Here is a 26,876-nt window from a genome sequence, read left to right on the forward strand (position 1 = left end):
AGTCCTGATAAAAATTTCAGGAAAGTGCCGAAAAATTGAAATTTCTTCTTTTTTCTCGATTTAAAGACGACCCGTAGATTATCGAAAAGGCTACCACGTGACGAACTAAAGTACTATCTTTCCCGCGTTTTAAAAAAAAAACGGCGAGTCTATAAGTAATCCAGCTCAATAGCGATAGCCATTTGAAAAATGGTGGTCAAGGTCGACAGTGCAGTGGTGCCACGAATTCCGAGTCACCATTTTTTCACCTTGATGTCTAATAAATGGTATATCTTTTTATTTAAGGTAGGTAATGGGATGGGTTTTTTTCTTTGTTTTCTCTGATAAATTCTGAGTATTTAAAAAAAAAGAATGAACAAGTTTGGAGTTGTTAAGGATAAGTTATGATGGATGGAATGTTCTAATTTTGATTTTCGACTTTCTCCACGCAAAAAATGAGTGCGATGAGTGCGCACCCTATTTATGACGCGAACAGAACATATTTTAGATTGTCGCATTGATAATTTCTGATTGATTTAAAAAAAGAATGAAAAGATTTGAATGATTTAAAGGTAAGTACTAATGCATTGAAGTTAATTTTAGTGAATTCTTCCTTGTTCCACGCCAAAAATCCCACAATCCGAGTGCGCACCCTACTGTATCAGTGCAGTTCTAGGGCTTCCTAGGTTTTTTCAAATATTAGCTTGGATAATATACTAGCCGTATTGTATAAGGGTTGCGAGCGAACCAGACTCCACCTCAATTTGCAAGTTGCTAGTGAAATGCGAGACACTCTGAAAATCTCTATTAAGAGACAAGGGTTAAAGCCTTAATGTGCCAAACACCAACACACACCACATAAATCACAACGGCACACAGCACCCAAAGCCCCCGTGAAACACTCTTTTCTTTTTTTCTAGTTCTTCTAGTCAGTGCAGGTGGAACTTCGATATTTCTTGGTTAGGAAAAGCTATACGTTTTCCTTTCTCTTTACAGAGAGAACAACATCAACATCAACATCAACAAATTCCACATACTTCCTCATCAGAAACTTTTAAATTATCTGCCATTATGACTTTCTTGAAGCCATTCCGAAATTAACCAATCGTGTTATGTATCGGAATTCCTATGGGAGTTCTTTTCTGAGATTTGTAAAATAGTTAAGTCGGTAAAAAAACTTTTCCTGGGGGTTTGAGAAAAAAAAAGAACTCATCATTTGTTTTTTATTTAGCCATATATTTAAATTTGCGCCATAAAATGCAAGTTTGGTTATTTTTTTTGTTTTGATATTATGCTCCTTCGGTAGAGCACTCTTTGAAGATACATTTAACTTCTTACACATATCTCTCAGAAAATATAAACTCTTACAAAATGAGATAGTTTATTATTATAAAACCCCCTTATTTGGATCATTCTATCATGAGCGCAAAATAAGGCGGAAACTAATTAGCGCCCTCGGTGCAAGATTGCCGCCTCATCTTTATTTGCCTGCAAATCATTTTTTTCTCATGCACTCAAGGGGAAAACAAAAGTAATCAATATTCTTCAAAGGAAGAACGTCAGAAAAAAAACCACTGACCAAAAGAGGTATTTTGTGGTTGAGCTGGGTTGAGAATTGATCCTGTGAAGATGAAAAATTTTCTGCAATGTATTTTGTTCTAATACAAATGTTTAAAATCGTAATATACCGTTTTTAACCTTGACCGCATATTCAATAGGTACCATTTTTAAACGATAAGAATTGTCTGGGAAACGAAATAATTGGTATAAATTCTTTGAAAAGTGGAACAATATTTATACACGATCTCTTAGAGAAAAGCATAAACCATTATGATCACAAAATGAAACTAAACCCAGCAATTATTATCTTTCAACAAGCCTTAATTGATAATTCTAAGTTCATCAGAAGTGTTATTAACTAAACAGTTAAATGAGATAGGAATGTTTATGCAACTCCCTCTTTTTTCAGTATCTAAAATCAGAATAATATGGAAATTTAAGTTGTTTGGATGTTTTTATCAACACTACACTGAGGACTGTTGAATGCAATGGATCATATTAAAACACCAAAGGTTTGTTTCCTTTTTCAAAAAATTTATCGATCTATCGTTGGTGTAATGGGCCAGTGTTCCAAAAAATAATGTGCTAACTTGTTTTCGGAATGGAGTTTAGTCCACCACCCCTTGGTGTGCCTTGGTACAAAGTTGAAAAATGCCTTTAATAAATATAGGTAGACCACCTCTGAATTACTGTACCTGGAAATACCTGGTATATCCTGATATCAAAGGGGATAGCAAAGTAACAACACCTTAAAATCATAATACATCTCATATGTAAAGTTCTTTCCAAAAAGGGTAAAGTTAGAGAGCCAAGTATATACCTAAAATGTCTTTTAAATTATATTTCTTTTAAAAAAAGTGTTCTTGAGACGTTTTTGCATTCTCAGGTACTTTCAAGGACCTTTTTCTTATCATCAAAAAGTTTTTTTGATCATGACTACTTGCTTGATATGAATTTGCATAAGTTGAAGATGAGCTTTTTATTGAATTTACAACCCCACTTTGTACCAGATACTAAGTTGTTTTGCACTTATCAATATTGACCACCCATCTGGCAGTGGTCCTTACTTATTACTTTACAAGTTCTCCATAAATTAACAACCAAAGTAGAGAGAGATCAAGGTACTAGATCTGTATAGGTTCTTATAAGGGTTTCTTGGGGAATCATTTGGAATTTCAACCACTTTGTGCCGGTTGGGTCAGTTAAGTTAATGAGAATCCACACTCACATTATTTTGCTAGATTTAATTTAAATCATTTATATAAATGATTAGGGTTTTATCTTTTTTCCTATCCTGTATCATTAACTCTTTAAATTTTTCCAGGTTGATAATGTTCGACTAGAAGACGTCAGTTCAACTTTGCCCGGTGTGAAAGGAACTCTTCACTTGACCACAACTCACCTGATTTTTGTTGATCCCAATGGCACAAAGGAAACATGGGTAAGAAACTTCTAACTACTACTACAGGGCTTATTAGTAAATAGATGTCCTCCACGTCTTTCTGTCCAATCATAAATAAGAATAAACAAGAAGCCCGTTGGGCGTGAAGGCCCAGCAAAAGTGAAATTTTTGCGCGCAATTTTCGTGAATTTCGGAATTTCTAAAAATTCCAAAAAAGGTTTAACAAGATTTCAAATTTCCCCCAGGAAAGGGATGGCCAAAAGATTTAAAATTTTACTGCGTCGAACAAAACACAATGAAAAATAAGTCAACAAGGATAATTCTCCCTTTCTTCATTTCTTAGAACAGGGAAACGTAGCATAATGGAAAAAGTTCCAATCTTGTTCAAATTTACACATGAGCTGCATTTTAGTCTCCATTGCCATAATCCATTAATAATCGGTATTTGAAATAATTCTGTGTTGCGAGTTTAAAAAATCAAACCACCAATTCGTTAAACGAGACAGATCTAGAAACAACCATTTTCACACGTAGCATCATGGAAAAAGTTCCAATCTTGTTCATATTTACACATGAGCTGCATTTTAGTCTCCATTGCCATATTCCAGAATCAGTTTACTTGAAATAATTATGTGTCGAGTACGTTGTCGAGTTTGAAAATCATGCCACGTCCCACTGTCACTGTACTGACCGTTGTTTAACAGCGACAGATCCAGAAGCAACATTGTGTCTTATTTGAATTTACACATTTCAGTTTATTTATTTCTATATTAGAAGCCATTATTTCCTAAAAATAAAGTCTTTTTGAAAACAAGAAACTTAAAATGACAGTGATTTAAGGTAGAATTTTCAGCCCTAAAGCTTTATGAAAACTTGAGCAAAAACTATAAGATATGACAGAATGTTGAAAAAGGTTTACAAAGAAAAATCACTAGAAGGTTTCTTTGGTTTGAAAGTCTCTAAAGCAAAGAAAATGTTCAAGAAAGTATGAATCAACACGAATCAATTTCCTCGCTTTGACCGCCATCTTGTTTTGTTTGAAAACATTTGTTGTTTAAGGAGCGCGAAGTCAGAAAATATATCTTTTTTAGCCAGTACCCGACTTTAGCAAGCTTTTCCCTGTCCAGAAGGCAAAAAGTGTGGTACTGGTATTAAGCGCCGGTTCTCTAAAAAAGGACAGACAGACACACGGAAGGAAGGACGGAAGGACGGACAGAGTTGCAAATGAAAGGCCCTATCGCTAGCGCTGGGCCAATAAGAATTTATGTCCAGCTCTAGAAACTAAATCATTGAGAAAATGGCTGTGGATCGCAGTGTGCTTTTGATCGAAATTTAGTTTCTCGATGGTTTTAGTTCTTACTCGTTTCTGTCAATCATTTATTGACTCCTACTTTCTCGATTTTCATTTACTGTTCTCCAATTGATTATCATTTAAGATTCTGTATTCACAAATATCTGAAGTTGAGAAGCTACCCTTGACAGCACGTGGGTCAGCTGTCAGGGTGCGAACCAGAACATTTCGCCATGTCAAATTTGTGATCACAAGAGACAGAGAATGTACTGATGTATTTGACACAATACAAAAACTTTCAAGTCCAAGTAAGAAAAATTAAGAGTTGAATCCTTCCCTATAAAACTCCTAAAATGCTTAATAAATGCTGAAAAAGTTTCTAAAGATTGGAACGAAGAAGTGTCTATTTTTTTTAATCAAAATTCTGGGATTTATTAAGTCTGTGGAACAGAGCAACTGTATTGAAATGAACAGCATAAAAAGTATTAATGAATTTGAAGTGTTGTTGAAAACTTATAACCTAAAGTTCTTACCTATTATAGTGGGCTAGTTTTAGCTAAACTATGGAAAATTTTACTTTCTCTAATCAAAACGTGTGTGTTTTCAAGGGTAGTTTAAAAGACACGGAAACTAGTTTTTCCGTTCAAAACCTCATAATACGACACTTATTGTTTCAGCAAAGACAGATGAGCTTTATGCTTTTGTTTACAACCCAAAACACATTGAATTAACACAAGAAGCAGGGTGGACACTTTATGACCCCATTGCTGAATATGACAGAATGGAAGTCCCTAAATCTTTGTGGACCAGATCGAAATTAAACGAAAATTATAAGGTAAAGCTCAAGAGCTCTAAAGTAAAGGATCTTTCATCTGATGTATGACTTTAATGTGACAAAATGTCAATAATCATAGTATTAATCGATTTTATGATAGCGGATTGAAAATTCATTTTTCACGTTTTGATTTTTTTTTATAGCTTTGTGAAACTTATCCCAACACCCTCTACTTTCCTTCGTCTGTCTCTGCACCGCTGATCAAAGAATGTGCACAATTTCGCAGCAAAAGTCGACTACCGGCTTTATCATATTACAACAAAAAAGCACAAGTAAGGATTGCTTTACTTATATCTCAGCTCAATCCAAAAACTGTTTGTCTTTCAATAATCAATGTATCTTGATACCCATGATATCATACCATAACATATAATATCATATCAGGGTAAAATATTCAGTTCAATTCATTTTTACAGGATTTTAAATCAAAATTTGATTGAAGAATTTTCTTTGTTTTACCAAGTTTAGGAAATTTTAATTGTTTTCTTCTAACAAACTTTCTATCAGCAACAAATTGTTATTTAGTAAAGTGAGCTGACATTAAATTGTTTATTACTTATTTTTCATGACTTTGTTTCAGACTGCATTATGTAGATGTGCACAACCCATGGCAGGTCTTAATAACAGATGTCCTGAGGACGAAGCTATGCTGCAAGCTATCATTAAATCAACACCTGGCACTAGTAGAATGTATATCGTCGATACAAGACCTAAGGTAGGCTATCTTATTTTAGTTTGACCACTACCAGCTTTAATTAAAACTTGAAATGAAACTAATGAAGGCATAAAGCACATTCATTGTAAACTAAGGTAAAACTTAAAACAGTAATACCAAGACAGTCCCAGAATTCACCAAAAGAATGCTTGTTTTTGTTGTGAAATCAGTCAACAAAAAAAAATTACATGACTTGACAATTAACACATAATTACATTGAATGGAAACTAATAGAAACTATATTCAAGCACCGAGACTTGTGTATGTTAATCCATTGTTCTATCCCATTTCTTTTTATCATTTTCGCTGTTTTCACAGATCAATGCGATGGCCAATCGTGCGGCTGGTAAAGGTTATGAGAATGTGGCTCATTATGAAAATATCGATTTTCATTTCATCGGTATCGAAAATATACACGTCATGAGACAAAGTTTACAGAAGCTCATTGAAGGTAAATCTTTGTTTCTTTTGTCGGCTAAACAGTCTAATAAAAAAGCAAGTCTAACAAAAGCTAAGCAGATATAAATAATGGAGTCGTTATAACTCGAACCTCTATAACTCGAACCTCACAACACGAATGTCTCCTTAACTCAAACAAGCTTTCTGCTCTGTTTATTTAGCAATGTCTTATATACCAATCTTCATAAACTCGAATTTTCTATAATCCGAACAAATTTTTTTAGTAAATTAATTAATTACGTAATAAGTTTAGATAGTGATATATTTAGCTTTTTTTTAACGTTCAAAACCTTTTTTCATTTAGTGTTCGATACAAAAGACTTGTCAATGTCAAGTTATCTACGTGGTTTGGAAGAATCAGGTTGGTTCAAACATATCAAGAATGTATTGGACACATCAATGTTTATAGCAAGGGTAAGAGATGGTTTCATTGTATAAGATTTGGATAATGGTTTGGAAATAAATTCTTTTGAATAAAATGCGATAGGCCATTTCAGTTTTTAAAGGAGTTGCAATCATTTGTCTTCTTTTGTTTTCGTAAAATGTGAACATTTCTAAAAGAACGAAACCTTTGATTTTTGCGTGTTATGGATAAGATCTAACGGCTTTTTTGTTATCAAGCCTTACAAACCATTCAACATTTAGCTTAGAGATAATTCTGACTTTCAATCCAGCGTTTGTTAAGTGAAGGTGTCCAAACGGGAAGCACGGTTTTGTTGAGAGTTATTAAGTGGCCTCACTTCCTTACTACGAGCACAACGTTCCAGTGCTAGACTTCTTTTGTTTTAAATCTCCGTTTTTTTTTGTATATTTCTAGGCGGTATATTACGAGAAGAGAAGTGTACTGGTTCATTGTTCAGACGGTTGGGATCGTACTGCGCAAACTTGTTCCATGGCTCAAATTATGCTTGATCCCTATTATAGAACAATACACGGATTTCAGGTATTTTTTTGAGTTCACTCGCGACACAAGACTGACTAAATTGAGAGAAAAGTAGTTTTTCCTTATGGAGTATATTTGAAATTATGAGACTTTTAAAACAATTTATGATCGTCTTTTAAAGCTTTGCGTCGGGTTTGTCGTATCTGCGGCATTTTTGTATCCCACATTTAATTATCATGATTGAGCTTTACCTGCAAATCACTTTTTTCTCAGGTTTTAGTAGAAAAAGAATGGCTATCCTTTGGCCACAAATTCGTACACAGGTATGAAAGTTAAATCAATCATTCTCCTCGTTACTGCTTGTAAAATGGCAACTATTTCTTTAGAAAAAGCTAACTATTCCCCTCATTTAATTGGTCATATGTTTAACACTTGAAACTATGGCGACATCTGATCAACATGAAAGGCAAGATTTCCGAAAGACTTATTTTAAAGTTTTGAAATTTGTTAAATGGCTATAATTTTAACACACTTTTATGTAAACATGACTTTATTGGGTAAAAATGTATCTCTTTTTACTTTTATATTTATAGGTATGGGTTATTGTCAGGAGATCCGAAAGAAGTATCGCCAATTTTCACGCAGTTCTTGGAAGCATGTTGGCAACTGACCTTACAATTCCCAACGGGTTTCCAATTCAACGAACGTTTCTTATTGGATCTACACGAACATTTGTATTCATGTCAGGTACTAACAATGTTTGTGATTTTTTTTTGAATGAGCTTGTATTTGTTTAAAGCGTACGTCCCCCGTGGCAGAAAAACCCGCTTACCCAACGCTTTTTCTATAAAAGAAAACTTTTATTAGAACACGAGACTTTATACTTTTGTCAGAATGTAAACTTTTTAAAATCCTATAATGAATTGACTAAAAGATGATGCAGAACATCTTAAGCAAATTTTAAGGATTCCCAAAAAAGCAGAAGCTTTTTTAGACAAAATTCTCTGGTGTCTTTACAAGGCATCTATAAAAATCGGGCCTGTGGTGAAAAAAATAAGAGAAAATATTTTTTGAGGTTATTCTATCTCATTAGAAACATTTTTCTTGGATTTTGTAAGAGGGAGGCGTATACTTATGAAAGAGATTGCTTGATTTCAAGAGGTCAGGAGGAGGTCAGAATAAGTCTTGATAGAAAGAAAAATGCGAATAAAAAACAAGGCTTTTGATTGTCTGTTGACTTACGAAAATAATTAGAGGGAGATTAATTATAACGGCTCAGCTCTTTTAAATCGTGTTGTAATTAAAAGGGAAATTTAACCGAACATATTTTAAGCGTTTTTTAACGCTATGATTATTCCTCAAAAATCAAGCATTACGTAATAATTGTGAAATTCATTATTTGGAGTCGCATTGAAAATTAGAGAATATTTAATTACAATATCATAGAAGTTTGGAGATTTGCGTTAATAGGACTTCACCCATTTCACAAAGAAAATATATGAAAAAATTATATCGGCTTGCATCAAGACCTCTATTTTCACTGATTGCCTTTTCTTTGTTCGGGATTAACCTCTAGAATGTAAGAGTTTAATTTTTGACGACCCAATCTTCCCTTCAAATCGTCAATCAACACTGACGGATTGCTAATTCATAACTAAAGAATAATTATGTATAGAAATGTCATGCGTTACATAATGGCTTAAGTTTTCTAAGTTACATAAATTTTCCCATTTCTGCAGGCCTGTCGTCACACAAGGAGACAGGAGAGATTACTGATTCCCTGCAAAACCGATTGACTTCTCTCGATCGACAGTTATGCAATGGGTTCCAAAAACATTGGGATTAACACGATTTTGTTTTTTAATGTTATCCTTGTCTTGAAACTTTCCGGCCTCCTATACCTAAAATTTGAGCAAAAAACGTGACATCAGCACATGAGCCGTCTCTAGGATTGCATTATCATCAACTAACACTGGTTAAAATTTGGAGCTAATAAACATTTTTCAAACCCGGGATACAAAAACAGAGGAACAGCAGGTGGCAAATACAAACCCTACCCCAAAACATATCACATAGACTTGCCTCAAAATTCTATTTTTCGACAACTGCGGCTGTTGATGATGTAATCGACGATGTTGAAATTTCAGTAATTCTAATTTACGATTGGCGGACACTGACAAAATTTGAGGTCATTTCTCAAAAGTAACCGAAAATCCGAAAACGCTCGTTAGGGGGAGGAATGCTTTTGTAATCTAAAGAAGATTCTTGGCATAAGTCAATTCTAATTCAATTTCTTCTTTTCTAGTTTGGGACGTTTTTGGGTAATTGTGAAAAAGAACGCAAAGATTCACGGTAAGTGAACGTTTCAGTCCAAAGAATTGTCCAGATTCGAATTCATAACCCATTTTACAATTTGACTTCACTCAAATTGATTTTATCCCCGTCAAAAGATAAACAAGCTTTCTTGGTTGAGCACATATTTAATAGGAACACTGAGCGGCTTCTGAGATGAACATTCCACTTGCAGATGTATGATAAGTTTGATGACTATTAAAATAAATTCTTAATCTTGGGACAAAAATAAGTCGGGGGAAGACTCTCTTTGGAGGATCTCTTAGGTCAAAAATTTGGTCATTTCTCTATTTTTTGCTTTGATAACCGAGCTTCTAAGGCAATTTATTGATTCTGAAAGATAGTAATGCTCTTAAATTAAATACGAGAGTGGGATTTTCAAGTCCAATAACTTAAAATGTTATTATATTACAGTCAAAGTTTCTGGCCTTCCTAAGGAAGAAATGATTAGTAGTAACCTTAAAAACTATTTGCAGTTTTAATTTACCATGTTTTATAACATCTGATTTTAACAATATTGGGATCTGTCTGGTTGAAAACTCAAATAGACCCCCGGTTAATCGACGCACTTATTCGAACAATTCGGCTATTCGAAGTGAAATGGCTTCTCGCTTGGATTTGCTTACCCAACCCAGGCCTAACCTCTTGGTTGTTCGAAGCGATTTCTGTTCCCCTGGGGGGAAATTATAGGCTGAATGACCTTAAAAATGATTGATTTAAATTTCATACCAGTTATTCGAATTTTTCTTATTGGAAGATCGTCATTGATTTTCTGCGATTAAAACTTTTTTTCTTCAAAAATTTCAAAGTTTCAATATTCATGGCTTTTTACACTCTTTGTGTTTATTACCTTCAACTGAAGCCTGAATCACTTCAAAAAAATCCATCCCATTAAGGTTAAAAGTTGAAAATCTGACGGGAAGACGAATTGTAAACGAAAAAGTAAATTCTTACCCCCCCCCCTTGGACCTTCTAATAACCGGGAGTCTGCCGTATGAATAAAATATTTTTTTTAACCGTGCACACTGAAGAATCAAAAACGCAAAGCAGCAAAAAGAATATTATTTTAACCACATCAAGCATTTTGAAAGATTCTGACTACCGTTTTGACCAGAGCTGGACCTGGTTTGTCATTTTCATTATCCCCAGCTAAATCTTACCCATGATGGTATGAATTGTGTGTTCACAAAATCTTATATACAGACCGGCGTTTACACGTTTCACAACGCGGTAAATATCATATTGTTCAGCTTCCATTATAAATATATGCAAATTAGTTTATTACCGTCCAATTGAAATATGAACTATTAAATAATCAACATTGCTACAAATTTGATTAGCGTCCTCAGGCCCCACCACTCTATACATAGCTTGTTAGCCTTACCATACTCCAAGGAAGTTTTAATTGTTCAACGTTTTATTCATGATTGTTAAAATGAAATAGCTCGCCATAAACCATGAACGTATTGCATAATTCAACCTCGATGACATCCTGATTCGATCTTCAAACAATTAGTTGTGTTTTGAAAAGCATGTTTTAAGAAACTCTTCAACTACTATAAATTGCTTTTTCATCCATCATAGATAAACGAGCATTTGGTCTCTACTGTCTTCTAAACATTTTGCGAAATCGTTTTTAGTCAAATATTGGTCTCCTTCTTGTTCCAACTTTCGAATGTATTCATTTTTGACGCGACATTTCAAAATGGCGTAAACAATCATGAGTAGTACCAGTGTAATAAATAAACAGATCATCAAAATGTTCGATGCGCTAACCATCTTGCCGGTACTGGGATACTCTTTGTCACTCTAATGGAAGTTGAAAGTTTCGTATCTTGTGTTTTCTTGAGCAATATTTTTTCGAGTGGTTTTCTTCTTCTCTTTTTTTTTCGAAATCCTAAAACAAAATAGAAAATTCTTAACGTGAGATTTTAACCTGTTTGAACGAGCCTTCCCCTTTTTACTGTATAAAAAGTAAACCTTTGGACTAGAATAATGCTAATCCAATTGATACTTCTCTAGAACCCAGCTCTTTTCTAGTAACGTTGAATAATCGGTGAATCGCATCATGTGACAAAAACAGCTAACTAGAATACAAGAAAACAGAAGCCTTTCGGAATGTATGCTCTTGATTGATAAATACTGTAATCATTATCCTGCTGATTTTGATTCTGATTCTGATCGAGGAGATATTACACAGATAAAGTACTAAAAGTCAGCTGGGAAGAGAGATACAATAAACTCACGCTTATTATTCGAATCTCTCTATAATTCGAACTTTTTTCCAGCCCCGTAAAGAAGAAACCCTCTTAAAATACTTTCTATAATTCGAATCTCTCTGGAATTCGAACAAACTAGATTCCCAGTTCGAATTCGAGTTCGAATTGGCGAGAGCCATCTGTGATACAAATATCTTTTTTCGAGCGAAGGTCGGCAAAGGCCGAAGCAACATGAAACACATTTAAGATGGTTGTTACTGTTTCCTTTTTACTTTCAACGCAAAGTTGAAAGTTGGTTCAGTGATCATGTCAATCAACTTGGAAAGGCGATTTGAAAAGATTTTATCAGAGGTTTATGAAACACAACAATCGACTTAGTAACTAGATCATCTCAATCAGAAAAACCAAGAAAATGTTTATCATTTTTCAAAGGCTACCGGTAGATATAGCTTTACGATTCCGCACTTAGATTAACCAAGCATTTTTTACGTCAATCATCTGTTTAGAAAGCTTATAAGTCCCAAAGAATAATTCTCTCCATTGCAGATGAGTCACCATAACTCGAATCTTCAAAACTAGCATGTTTCGAGCTTGAACGGTTTTAGACTTTAGACTTTTTCGACCAATTCTTATGTCTCCCACACTCAATAATACAGATAATGGATGCCCAAATAGCACAGGCTACACGCATGAAACTATACTAAATTTCTATCGTTCGAACAATCTATGTACTGTCATTTTACCCATTTTAACAAATTGGTTCGGGTTTCACGATATAACTATCAAAACTAGCAACAATTCAAAATTATCTTCACATGTTGAGGAATAACTTCATCTGTTTCGCTTCAAACTTCTCCGAGACTCCAAGAGTGACCTGAATAGATCCTCCTCACAAAAGCTCAGTGACCTCACTCAGAATTCAAAGTCTGCAAAAGATCTTTTTTTCAGAAAAAATAAAACATTATACTCTCAGCACCAACCATCAAGAACTTGGATGTTTTGAAACCAAAAACCTTAACCCTTTCTACGTCATTTAGAAAAATAAAAGCAAAAGTCTCCAAAAAGAATTCTTGTTGTGGTTTCAGTTTAGGAGTACGCAATAAAATAAAGGAGTCCTATTTAAAAACTGAGGTGAGACTTGTCACGAATATCTTGAACTACATTTCACAAGTACCTCTTTTTTCCTCTCTCCAAAGCTAATATCTGTTTTACTACTTGACTGTGTTTTAGTTTAACCCCTTGACGCACTTTAGGCCATCCTACTTCATGACCTCTAAGTGTGTTTTCTCAGTCATTTAGGACAATTATGGTCAGTGAAAGGTTAATAGAGTGTTGTTGTAAGGTCAGTTTTCCTCCTTGAATTATGTAAGAAGATTTGAACAAAAATCCTGGTAAGGACAACATTGAGCTAACGACTTTTTTTTGACACCTCTTAAAATTGAAATCATTTATTTCTTATTTTTTACGACTTTCCTACAGTCGAGTCTCTACATATAATTCGAACCTCATTCGTATCTTTACTAGAACTGCTCTACTGGCCAAACTAAAGAATCTTATTTTGTTCCCCTCTAACTTTGATAGCTCTCTATAACCTGAACGATTACTCGCTTGCCTTATTGGCATTCGGGTTGTGGAAACTTGACGGTGAAGCGATATTGAAAAATTCAACAGATGTTCTTAAATGATACTTATGTAGACCGGGCAACAAATGTAACAAACGAACTGTAATTTGCAGTGTATTTTCCGAAACTTTTAATACTTGAAGCCATGCTAAATGGCAATCAAAAATATTATTTTACAAAGTCGTTAAAGGTCCAAAACACTCACTCGAAGTTCCGTCAAAGAACCAGAATGGTTTTATTCAGTAATTTTCTTTCTGGGTACACTCGGGGAAGGATTGACAATATTTGACGAAATATTTGACGAAAGCTACATTGTTGTACTACTTACACAAGAATTGCAACAATCATTAAAACACGGACCACTCTATTTGAATGACTGGAATAAGCTCAAATGTTGAATTAGGTTCTCAATAAAAATCAGTCATACATCCCTCCCGTAATTCAAACTTCTCAAAGTAAACCCTGGAAAAGATGCGTCATTACTTGCGCGAGCTTTTGGAAAGTTGGTTTTCGGCTTTTAGCTTCTGATACGAATCTTTCATATTGGTAAAACGTTTTCAGGGTAATATAATATCATGAATTACAAGAGTTTACTAACAAGATTCGAGGATATTCTGTTAAAATAGAATTTTTAAGAAACGTTCCAAATCCAACTTTCAGGTTCGTTTATGTCACAAGACCAAAATGGCGGAGAGCAAGGATATATGCGCCCAAATAAAGGAAGGTGTTGGCCCAGCTTTTATGGAAAGAATCAGCGAGTTCAAGTTCAAATGTTCAACTTTCTTTTTAGGCTCAATAGACGAACGTATTCACTATGGGGCTATATGTGGCAAAACTTACCTGATTACATCAATCCTTTCTACAAAGAGGGCTTGCACGGCGTACTAAATCCGTCCTCACATCCTCAGCAATTCAGGTAAGTAGTCGTCTCTTTGTTTGATTTTGTTGTGAATTTAGAGACCAGACTTTACCTTGCTTGATGATACGATGATAAGATAAGTACTTTAAAGCAAAGTAATAGTAGTTGGAAGTCTTTGATCAGCTTCTAGAAACAACTATATGGGTCCAAAATCAAATCTATGGATTGCTATGATACGATCACGTCTTCCCCAAAATATTCTCTTATCTTTTTTGATGCGATTTCGAACAACCAGAAAAAAAAAGATCATCAAAAAGCCCAAAAAAGAAGATATCTCTTCTTCTTTCTTTATATTTTATATTCTTCTTTTTTCCCCTTTTTCCCTAATTCCTTGCCAATGAAAAATTGAAGAAAATTAGAATAAAATTTGATAGGGAAAACCAACTGAAATGCTCTGTTTTTTCTCCCAAGCTATGTCCATTATTTATATTACCAGTCAATATACGTGTTAAGAGAGTCTTTTCGTTCTCTCCGTTTACAAAGAAAAGATGTGTTTCGCAAAATATGGAAAAAAGTTTTTCTCAAAAACGAAGACGATGAATAAAAATAAAAATGAATAATAAAAATATGAGAGGTTAAAAATTAGGAGCGTTACAAGATTTGCGTTTTTCCATTATGAAAAATAATCTTCATTTTTTATATTTTTGTAGACCTAGAGATGTATTAACATTAATGTTTATCAAATCTAGATAGATCGAGGATAAGAAATGAATCGATGCTGCTTCAAATGAAGAATACTCTACTAACCTGTGCCAAAATCTTTTTTTGTCGAAAAGAAAACTGGTAAAGTTTTTCAAAAAAGCAAAGATCACCCGTGGTCGGGATGGAACAGGCTAGAACATAGCCAAGAAATTTTTTTACTATACACTGTTGGCGAGAGAGGCAGATTACACCTGCAGGCCCCTTTTCAAAACATTATAAAGTGACACAATTGTCTTTTAGCACAATTTAAAGAATTCCCAAAAGTCATTATGCGTAAAATAATTGCTTTCTCGAGATTTCTAAACCAATCAAAATACGAGCACAGAAAACTATGCTAGGTCTGCCATGATGGTTTTCTCATCGCCAGGTTTTCGGGCTATCTAGAAGACTACCCCAATACCAGGACAATATGAGTCACTATTTTTAACATTCAAATCTAATTCATTCAAAATTTTGCCATTTTCGCAACATCTCTTTACCGCGTTCTCACTTCTCTAGTACCTTTCAAAACTTATCATCACGAGCTACGTGAGATTTTCGTTAATTATCGTTTCCAATGGACAAGTGATTACACAATCCTTTTGATGATCTTTTCGATGAAGAAATAATCATAATCATAATAACATCAGCAGCCAAATTTTTGCTGATTGCTCCTTATATCCCTGATAAATAATATGCTAATCATTATACTATTTCCCTCAAAAATTCATTTATCCCTAAATGCCTCTCGCTTACAGTGGGAATGGAAGATATTTATATTACCCTTCTAAAAAAAAGTTACCATAGCGAAATATGTAAAACAGTCATAAGTGTCATCGCCTAGAAATCTATCATTCGAATATGGTGCTTTTGGAACTTGTTCAAAAACTTTGGTCATTTCAAAAAAGTGACATGAGACCAAAGTGCCCAGTTCAAGTCTATTCAAGCTCTCAAACAAGTTATCAAAAATTAGAGTAGTCTTGCGTATCTGGTGTTTTGAAATAAAATACAAAGGTGCTTTTATATTGTTACCAATAATCTCTTAGGGTAGTATGACTGTATTCTTTTGAGTCTAGAATTTAACAGTTGTTGTTGTCAGGTAACACAGCTTGTAGTGGTAGAGTTAGACTTTCTGGACAGATTGTTAGTAATTGGAATTAATGAAATTTTTTATGTCCTCAACACGCTGGTCTCATCACTTGACTAGCGTTGTGTGAGTGAGAAATGCGTAGTAAAAGTATCGGTCGAAGCACGTTAGTTCTATTTTAAGAAATATCTCTGTAAAAATAGTTTAATGTTTTGTTTGGAAATCCTAAACGATTGATCGGCTGAGCAATTTTGATGACAAGCAGATTCACACTCTTTGCAAATTTGGAGAGATCTTGCGGTTTGACATTTGTGGCATAGTTTGCTGAACAACAGTTAATAGGCTTTATTAATTCCCCTTCTCTCTCTATACATCAATAGTATCTAGACTTACTGGTCTACCGATTTCGTCAATCTCTAAAGGTCTCTTTATTTTGTCCAGTACCCAACCTCCCGAACGGCCACAAAGAGCGTCGATATTACGTGTATAACGTCCATATCTAACGTTAGATTGTTGTTGAGCTTGAAAAGATGTTCAAAGCTGGGCCAGGTTGTCTACTTGATCTTTAAAGCCATGAAAATAAACACACTGACCTTGCCAACTTAGGAGAGTTGAGATTTTTCGAGGAAAACCATGAACATCATTTGACTTATACTATTTTGCTGTAAATTAAACCAGCAAATAGCCTTTCCTAAGTTCGATTTACATCCCGACTAATAAAAAAAACTTGTCAAGACACAATATACGCTCAAAAACCTTGAAAACCAAAGAAACCTGAACCCGTTGCTATTCTGTGGGTCTTGAATGAGTGTTGTTTAAGTACCGTCAACCTGGACAGATTAGCGAGTTTATGCATTCGACATAAATCGAGGGATAAGGTATAAAGCAAAGTTGACATGTCTCCAAAATCACCGTCCACTTTGCTCGACGACGGTAAAAGCATCAAAATACCGTCGTCTGTTTGGATGAGCAAAGGCGATATAGAGCCGTACATCAACTATCGATTTTGTTTTGTATCATTTCACTTACCGTCGCCCTTGATATCCTCCGATACATAAACTCGGTATTCTCGTACAGAGTTTGTATAGAAACAAGGACCTCCAATAATAGATTGGTATGATTATAAAAGTTGTTCAAGGGACTAAAGTTATAGTCTGAATCGCAGACCTCTATAGATATCTTAGCCTATACTAGACGTCACCCGCGTTTTTTTACGCAATTAACGTCTATTCTACCTTGCGACTTTTTCGAATGTTTTGAGCCCGGGTTTTCGGGCTCTAAACATTCGATTTTTTGACGTCACTTTTAATTTTCGAAGCTCCTGCAGTTAGTAGGGGGAAATTTGTTCGTTTTTTTGAGGTTGCTCGACTTTTTTAGTCAAAGCACTTGTTATACATTTTTGGAAAGCTAAGGGATAGGGGAATCAAAATAACTCGGGTGCCAATTTTGTTTCAGACACTATGGTGTGATCTTCGGACAAATACGACGGTCTCATGCAAAAATCATAGGGTGAAAAATTAATGAAAATTTTAGCTTCAGAAAACGGAGACCTGTTGTATATTTTTGGAAAGCTCTCAAAAAATTAAGATTAGTGATATATTGCGAGTATAGGTGATTTCTTTACCTAACTCGAGATATTAATCCTTAAAAACAGTGTTTTTCAGTGTTTTTCAGCCAGAAACAGCTGTTTTGTCCAGTTTTTGCGCTTTCGGAAGCTCAATATCTCGAGTTAGGTACTGAAATCACCTATACTCGCAATATATCACTAATCTTAATTTTTTGAGAGCTTTCCAAAAATATACAACAGGTCTCCGTTTTCTCAAGCTAAAATTTTCATTAATTTTTCACCCTGTGATTTTTGCCTGAGACCGTCGTATTTGTCCGAAAATCACACCAAAGTGTCCGAAAAAAAATTGGCACCCAAGTTATTTTGATTCCCCTACCCCTTAGCTTTCCAAAAATGTATAACAAGTGTTTTGACTAAAAAAATCGAGCGATTTTACAAATTTCCCCCTACTAAGTAGCAAAATAATCGAATTTGCGTCAAAACACTTGAAAGGCTTCTATTTTTCGAAAATCGTCAAAGTGGAACTCACTAAGAAACGAGATGAAAAATCCCGGTTTTTAGTGAGGTGCTCGCTATAGATATCTTTCCTACATACTGTATTCTATAAGAAACTCTTTTCGCTAAAAGATGAGCAGAGAAGCCTACGAAAGTTATTGAATTAAAAATTTGGCTCCACACTGGTTATCCTACCATTACTTAGTATCTGCTATACTGCAATGCTACTCCGTTAATTTGTGAGAAGGTTTACTTCGTGAAATTCAATTTTCGCAGCATTTATTATACTACCACCAAATGAAATCAGTTGTTTTGATAATTAAATTTATCAAGGCATATTCAAAAAAGATAACTGACATAGCTGTTAGACCGTTCGCACCTAGTCTCTTAGTGATGTGAGAAACTTAACATAAACAAAAAGGTCACTCTATGAGAAATGTTTTTCATAGGTAATTTTAGATGCCTGTGAACTTGATGTTATTCTAGTTTTTAACAACCTTATTTTCATTAATAAACTTTATCCTTCGTTGATTGTCCCCTTTGAAGATCTTATACTAACCTGAACGAATTGAATGGTTTCTCCATAAATGTTCACCACCTTACTTTAACATCTTGCCCCAATCTTTTATTTGCTGACTTTGGCTTTGTTGTGTAGTTTACTTACAAGTCTCTAAGATCAATCAACGTTCCCTCAGTCAATGAATCTATGTATGTACAATATACTGTTAAGTTTTTGCATCCTTGCTGGCCCAGGGTATTTTACAAGCATTTTTCCTTACCACCGTTTTGTCTGAAAAATCGAGTTTCAAGGTAGTAGTATAATGTCGTCCATCCACCATGATTGGGCGATGAAGGAAGTGTTTGCCCTCTAAATGTCCAAAATAGGTATTGTCATGCATCTTAAAAGCCTAAAAATTCTAACTTGAGTTTGAAAAACAACCTTAGACTCATTGCAATAAATCGAGTTGAAATTTCAGAGTATCGTCATTGCTCCATTTTAGAAAATTGAGTTTGAAAACTTCCGAATGGCGGTGGTAAAAAAGTGCTTGAAAAATACCCTGTTGCCCTGCTTGATCTTCAGTTTTCCAAGAGAACCAGCCCATACCATTCATAACCAACCAACCAGATGATGCAATAATTACTGAGTGTCTTTAATTTCATCTGAGGTTATCATGAATGGATTTGTTTATCTTTAATGGGTTTCATCAAAATGATTGAGTCTGTTTAATTAGATCGAGATATTAAAAGGTTTTATCTGGTTTAGAAGTACTAAACTTGCTGTAATCGATACTTTAATTGATAATGAAATAAATGACCAATTAAAACATTCATTAAAAACCAATTATTCATTAATTAAAGATTGTGTGGACTTGATCAAAGAATTCATCTCAATCAATGTAAGTGTGTTTAAAGAGAATTCTACCTGCTTCAATTCTTAAACTACAGTACTACTTAGATTAAACGCCCCTCCTAAAACCAAAAAGTTTAATAAACGCCCCGGATGTTTATTCGAAGTAACACAGGAAACAATTACTGATTCCCTAGCCTAGTGATTGTTCATTTTCAGATGTGGTTTTTTATTCGATCACATTAGTCTAGAATTTTAAGTTCGGGAAAGTAAGGAAACTAGGGAAACCTATTTTCCCATACTGGAAGTGTATTACCAATGTGTTAGTGAAAACGGATTTCCACACGTGGAAAACTAATATTTTTAACATTCTAGTTGCCCATTCAGAGTTGCATCGGGAAATTAAAAACACCAAGTTTTTCTAAACTGATTATGGATGAGTCGGGAAAAGAGAGATCACGAGTTTTGGAAATGATAACTTTCTACAAGCTAGAGGAAGGAAATATCACGAATTGTGACCTTGCTTGCTTTATTCTATTCTTTCTCTGGATCGGGAAATGTGATTTCTTGAATTAGGGAAATAAAACGTCCCAGATTGGGAAATTCGATTTCCTAAACTATTTAATTTGAGTGTATCCTTTAAACAATTAATTAAATCAGAACTTATTTTTCAAACCTTCAAATAAGACAATTCAATCAAAAATTTTAAACTGTCAGAAATTAGAGCCTAAGTTGGGGAAATTTTTTTTAGGTTAGGGAAAATTGATTTCCCTAACTTGTATTACGCATGCGTGAGAAAAAACCACAAGTGATTTTTCACTCAAAAGTGTTCGAGTCGTATGTAAAGCAAACCATTATAAGGGTGTATTCGATCAGTTTGTAACACAATGCTAAAGGTGAGGCGTCCCGCCAGGGCGGCCTAATTCGTTTGCAATGGACTTGCGTCGCAAGGGCTCAGTGGATCGTTGAGACGGGTTTGAGGTCATTAAGTTAGCTCTCTAGTGCAGCTCCACTGTTGTGACAAAAGTGCCGGGAAAGTAGCGCAAGTACTTATCTGGCACCCATATGGTGAAATTTTCATCCGACACGCTAAAGCTCTGAAGGTCGGGAAAATTTTCAACATCTGGAAGCTTTACATAACGGAATTTTGCGAGACCGCATCAAGAACTTTGCAGCAGGAGGTCTGGTAACCCAGCCCTCGTTTTCGGGGATTGACGGGTCTAACCGAAATATTTATAGGTTTACGCGCAAGGACTGTACATCAAAGGCCGACTATCATTCCTCTCCGATGGGAAATTGACCCGCTCCTTTAGAGCTTTAGCGTGGGCGGCCGCCAATCCGCCATCGGAATATCAGATAACGCAAGTACATGCCAGAACGAATGAGAGCTATCAAACCAATGCTCACAGAATGATGGAATACATTTAATTATTTTACCAGCTTTCTATAAATCAGGATTTAATTCGTGAACTAGGGAGCTGTTGCACCTGGGATTGGTTAGGGAAAAATCTAGATTTCCAGATCTGGAATCAAAAAATTTTTCCTGTGTAACACAGTATGTATTAAAATATTTAATTTATCTTCGCCTAACTAACCCAAACCTGGCGAACAGACAATTTTACCGTTATCTCTAGGTGTTTAAAAATCATTAGAATGACACCTACATTTAGGGGGGTTCTTGGGTTTTGATGAACCAAAAGCAAGGGAAGGGTGTTAAAAGTATGACTTTCCTAAGGGGGGGTTGCCAGTTAAGGGGGGTCTTCTTACCTAAGCGGGGGTCTTCTTTGAATTATGCGAAATTTAATTTTTTTTCTTTTCCATTAAAGTTTGCGATATTGTATAGGGGGAGTGTGAAATTTTAAATCAATTTTCCTAAGGGGGGACTAGCACTTAAGGGGGTTAGCACTTAAGGGGGGGGTCAGCACTTAAGGGGGGGGGGGGGGTCAGCACTTAAGAAGGGGGGGTAGCACTTAAGGGGGGGTTAGCACTTAAGGGGGGTTAGCACTTAAGGGGGGTTAGCACTTAAGGGGGGGGTCCTCTTACCCAAGGGGGTCTTGACCCCTCCAGAAACTATAAATGAAAATTTATACTTTAATGAGATTAATTTTCGCGGGGATTAAATCTTGCGGATCTCGTGGATTTGGATGTCAACCGTGAAATTAAGTCCCAATGAAAATTTCGAAAGGCCTTATCCGCGAAATATCGTTTAACAAAATTTAAAATGGTCAAATAAACTACTTTTAAAATGCTTACTGGCATCAAAGAATCGCTAACAATAGTAATCGCACGATGAGTTATTTTTTCTTCTTTGGCGCGCCTTCAAAGAGAGCAATTAATCGTTAACTGCATTCTGTAGAGAGCAATTAATCGTTAATCACACTCTTCAATGAGGCGCCAATGTTTACAAAATTGACTTTAATGTTTTTTCTTACATGTTTTTATCGAATGTTTTAAAATTGCATTCGAAATTCATTTTTTGAGAAAGAAAATCTTTAAGCAAACAATAAAAGAAAAACATAAGGAGAAGAGAAAAATATAAAATTTTCAGTGTAATTTACTTTCCTGACGGGGTAAAAGTAGTGAAAAATTTGTGCGATTATCTCGTAATCACATAATAACTCGTACAATTCAAAAATTGCACTCGTGATTTTTTTGTTTAAAATTTTCCTCGTCCTTTCGAACTCGGAAAATTAATAACAAAAAAGTCACTCGTGCAATTATTCTCGAATTGCACTCGTTATCATGTGATTACATATACGTATTTTAACAACCAACATGCACGATTTGGCTGTAAAAGGCATAAAATCGTGAAAATATTCCCAACTAATAGTGCGAAATTAAGTCTCCGCGAAATTTAATCCCTACGAAAATTATTCCTAAATTTTTTTCTTTCCGTAGATTTTGGCGAAGCTTGTACAATCGATATGTGGATAAAGTACACCCGAGGGAATCGATTGCCGATCGAATTTGCTCATTGAACGATCACAATGATTCATTGCGTGATCACATACGATTTCTGGAAAAGGTTAGTATAAGTTTCCATCTAATGTATACTAAATTTGCAAATCAGGGAATTTGATATAACTTTTTGTGAATATAAATAATACAAAAGAACTTTAAGGTATTCTTGTTATTTGGCCATCTTTATTAAAATCGGAACTTTTCCATTCTCGCAAGAAGCTTTTTCGCTAGCGATTTTTAAGCACTCGCCAATTCTTTTTCCGCGCCCGTATCGATCATTTAAGCGGTCAATTTTCAGCCTCAAAATGAAAAAATGAAAACATGTATTTTTTTCCTTATTTCTAATCTACAATAAATTGTGGTTTTAGTAGTTTGAGGTAACTTTCCTTGGAAAAATACAGGAAAACATTTTATTGTTCAATTTCCTTTGAAAATACAAGAAATCTGGGTTGTTTTAAAAGGTGGTGCCGTATCATGGGATACCCCAATGGTGTACCTTATGGTCTACCCCGAAAAATATTTACAGACCAGACTAGAGAATAATACGTGAATAATACAACCTTACCTTTATGAAATGGGTTAATTTTCACTATTCTGCCTATTTCATTCATCAATTTCCCTGTGGATAAAATCATGATATTGAATTTTAGTGCTACAGTAATTAACAAGACTACAATAATTTCAAAATGATGGAACTCACTAGCCTGCTGTAGTCTTTTGATGCAAAAAAATAGCAGGCTGACTAACCCAAATCGGAAAATATCAAGAAATAACATAAACAATACGTTTTCTGGTCTGTAAAATTTCAAAGCCTGCGCAAAGATTTTTTGTGAAACGACAGCGCTACACTAGATTTTTCTGCGTATGGTATACATAACAAGAAAATGTTGTTTTTTCAGCGAAATTTTATTCTGGAACCATTTTTTTTGCTATTGGGAGTATTTAAAGCTTGAACAGTCAGCTTATCTACGAAGATAGTAAGTTATCGGTGCGGCACCATCTTTTAAAACAACCCAAGAAATATTTTACATATTTCTTATAAAAGTAGAAGGAACAATAAATTTCTCAAAAAGACAGCGGGCTTAATTATAATGGTAAAGAGTTGTCTTTGACGACGCCGGGACGACTAGTTACATCTATATGCGAAACGAAATTGAAGAACTTCTATGATCGCTTTGATGACCTGCAGGGGAATTTTTCTTCTAAAGGCCTGTTTCCATCGATCGCGCGAGCGTGCACGCTAGGCCAAATTTCTTAAAATAGATTTGGCCGCACACTCCGCGCGAACAATGTTTGATTTCCATGAAAAACATACACAATCTGTATGTTTACATATTTTTGTTTACTCAGCAGTTTTTCTCTTTCTTGATTGGTTGAAAAATTATCAATTGAGATGTGCGCTCCTGTACGCTCAAAAAAGTTGAAAATTTTCAGCGTAGAAAAGAGCACAAAAGCGTACAAGAGCGTACACTTTTTGTGTACAAGAAAAGGCCTATTTCCATCGATCGCGCGAGCGTGCACGCTAGGGCAAAATTTCCTAAAATAGCACATTGACGTCACGAATTAAATTTTCTTGTGTACGCTCTTGTATGCTTTTGTGCTCTTTTCTACGCTGAAAATTTTCAAAACAAAAACATCTCAATCGATAATCTTTCAACCAATCAAGAAAGAGAAAAACTGCTGAGTAAACAAAAAAATATAAATATACATATTGTGTTCGAGTCCACCTCTTTGTTGATGGAAATCAAACATTGATCGCGCGGAGTGTGCGGCCAAATCTATTTTAAGAATTTTGACCTAGCGTGCACGCTCGCGCGATCGATGGAAACAGGCCTTAATACGTAACGGGGGACTTTGGGTAGCCTTTTAAATTGTATACCAAATTTTGATTTTTGAGCGTTGGAGTGAGCGACTTGGGAAAGATAGGTCATTATGTGAAATATCTTCAATTTGTATTCCACAGAAAATCGAAAAACTTGCAACTAAAGATAAGGAAGCAACCTCAAAAAACGAAAATGAAATCGAAAATGAGAGTTCAGAAACAACCACGACGACGACGACGACGACGGCGAATGATACGTCAACCGAAGAAAGCGGGTCAAAAGATCAAATAGATCACGTGACATCATCGGGCAGTAATGACGACGTCAACGATACAGAAGCGGTGATGTCATTTGTCGTTGAATGGGATTCTTTTCGTGGAGTTCACCAATGTTCGTGTTGTAAACCTGTCGATTCACTCTCCAGAAAGGTAAGAGAGTTCAGTCTTAAATTTTCTCGCTAGAAGCCTAATTCGATATTAGGGAGTAACAACTGTCGTTTACTATAAGGTCAACCATGGTTTTTCATGAGTCGGGATATTTACTTTTAAAACTCTAGATTGGCTAAAAACGCGGTAAAATAAACTGAAACCATTCCAAGTATTTGATAGTTTTGAACGATGGAACAACCTATAGTATAAACCGTTGCATTGTTTGTAAATTGGACGGTGAAATTTCAACGAGAAAATGCTTTTTGCACCTTCACTTAAACCACTCAAAGTTTTTCCTACTTTTTAAGGAGTATATCTTTCATCGTTCATGTTTTGTTTTCTTTTATTTTTTAGTATCACTGTTGGAATTGCGGGAAGGTGTTTTGTGCGGAATGCGTCAATAAATCATCGGAACTACCCGGTCATTATTCCGGTAATCAAGTACCGGTCTGTAAGATTTGTTATAAGAAACTACGGAAATGATATCTTTTCAAATTTTTCTAGGTTATTCTTTTGGGGACACACATTTTATATCTATAAATCGTTCAGTAATAGTAAAGCTTCTCGTTAAAAATATTCAGCATCAAATTGAAAAGATTTAAAACATAAGACCGTGAAAAAACCTGATCCTCCTAGTGAGAAAATTAACTTAAAACTTTATATTATGTAGATATTTCTATATGAATTTAGCTTCTTCAGGCCTTTTCCAATTGACCAATCTTCACTGGACTACCACAAATTTAGGGACCGTGTACAAATATTGTTCCACTTTTCAACGAATTTACACGATTTCTTTCGTTTCCCAAATGATTTTAATCGTTTAAGAATCGTACCAACTTAAAGCAATGTCAGGCTGAAACGTTATGGAACGATTTTAAACGTTTTTCTTTGAACAAAAAGTGGGAAAACGATTTGAAAAGAAAGTCTTCAAGTTCAAACGATCTCCTAATCAATTAAACGAATTGAAACTATAAACTATCAAAACGAATTTGAAAACTAGAAAAACGAATTTCTTACCTCTAAAACGAATATCATATTTACCTCTAAACGAATATCATACCTCTAAACGAATACCTCTAAATTAATTTAACGAATATCTAACTAGTAAACGAATATAACCTATTAAACGAATATCTAAAATATTAAAACGAATATCTAATATAACGATTACTCTAATAGTCAAACGATGCGCCCGTGCTAAGTATTATTCATACCGGAAACTTATCTCACTACGTAAATGCGACTTTTTTAGTCAAATCACTCGTTATACATTTTTGGAAAACTAAGGGGTAGGGGAATAAAAATAGCATGGACATTCACACCGACAATTAAGAGTCCACATAGTTTATATATGGACCTATGCATAGTCTCTCCACTCTTGTACCTTTACTTGGCCTTGTATGGTACATGAACTGATTTTTGATGAATTTTAATCGAGCAAAAACGATTTCATTTTATTGAAACGTTTTGCCTTCGGATGGAACGTTTTTCTATTTAAAAGAACGATCTATATAAACCTAAAACGATTTTGAGAACACCAAATCGATTTTGAGAACACCAAAAACGATTTTGATACCAAAAGATTTGAGAACACCAAACGACGAGACGAAGCACCAAAACGTATACGCCAAAACGAAATCTGGATATTTAAGACGATTGTAAACGATTTTCAAGATTTAAAACGAATGAAAACGAATTCCTTTTCATAGTTTGTCAGTCATCGTTTAGAAAACGATTTTTCTTCAAATTCTTGGCTACTAAATCGTTTCATACCTTTTCACTATACGATTTTTTCTCAAACGATTAAAACAATATTTGTACACGGTCCCTTATAAAGCTCGAAGAGCTAGATGTCGTGCTTTTAATGGCTCTGACCATAGTGAATTTTTAATATTTGCCACTTACAAAATATCAATTTCTACTAGATGTAACACACAAAACTGTGGCACGTTATACATTTTTTGTTAGGCCAACTATCCTATAGTCTGAAAATTTAAAAATTGCAATGAAAAAATTTGATTAAGAAGAAAATTAAGACTTTTGCGAAGAAGAGTATTTCAACTTTGAAGAGCTTAGTTTCGGCGAAGAAAAAACATTTTGAAAATTTTTTTGCGGTAGATGGTGTATCTTTTATCGAACTAAAATTATTTTTTCGGAAAATTTTGCTAAAAGCTTATTTGCTTAAATCTTGAAAATAGTGCTTTTTGATCAAATTTCAATCCCAATTTTTCATAGAAAAGCAGCCATAAC

At 34.8% G+C, this 26,876-nt stretch overlaps 2 protein-coding genes across 2 annotated transcripts in view; one reads left to right on the forward strand and one right to left on the reverse strand.

Moving 5' to 3' along the window:
- Positions 1–26,876, reverse strand: part of LOC136822806 (2-iminobutanoate/2-iminopropanoate deaminase-like) — a 224,509-nt gene that overhangs the window by 31,231 nt on the left and 166,402 nt on the right. The window lies entirely within an intron of this gene.
- Positions 1,943–25,507, forward strand: LOC136822749 (myotubularin-related protein 6-like). Its single transcript, XM_067079031.1, has 16 exons — positions 1,943–2,051; positions 2,864–2,980; positions 4,378–4,540; positions 4,910–5,067; positions 5,211–5,339; positions 5,648–5,782; positions 6,101–6,233; positions 6,546–6,655; positions 7,059–7,184; positions 7,398–7,447; positions 7,718–7,871; positions 9,430–9,476; positions 14,108–14,233; positions 22,313–22,439; positions 24,339–24,626; positions 24,981–25,507. The coding sequence occupies exons 1-16, from the start codon at positions 2,028–2,030 to the stop codon at positions 25,107–25,109; spliced, it is 2,016 nt and encodes a 671-aa protein (XP_066935132.1). The 5' UTR covers positions 1,943–2,027; the 3' UTR covers positions 25,110–25,507.

This window comes from Clytia hemisphaerica, unplaced genomic scaffold (assembly GCF_902728285.1).
Source record: "Clytia hemisphaerica strain Z4C2 unplaced genomic scaffold, Clytia hemisphaerica genome assembly, whole genome shotgun sequence".
In the NCBI taxonomy this organism is placed as follows: domain Eukaryota; kingdom Metazoa; phylum Cnidaria; class Hydrozoa; order Leptothecata; family Clytiidae; genus Clytia; species Clytia hemisphaerica.

Excerpts from the sequence above, each read along its gene's own strand:
- LOC136822749 (XM_067079031.1), top strand. The coding sequence starts at position 2,028 with ATGGATCATATTAAAACACCAAAG. Across the intron at positions 6,234-6,545 it reads TTTACAGAAGCTCATTGAAG|TGTTCGATACAAAAGACTTG; the intron begins GTAAATCTTTGT and ends TTTTTCATTTAG. Across the intron at positions 7,185-7,397 it reads GAACAATACACGGATTTCAG|GTTTTAGTAGAAAAAGAATG; the intron begins GTATTTTTTTGA and ends CTTTTTTCTCAG.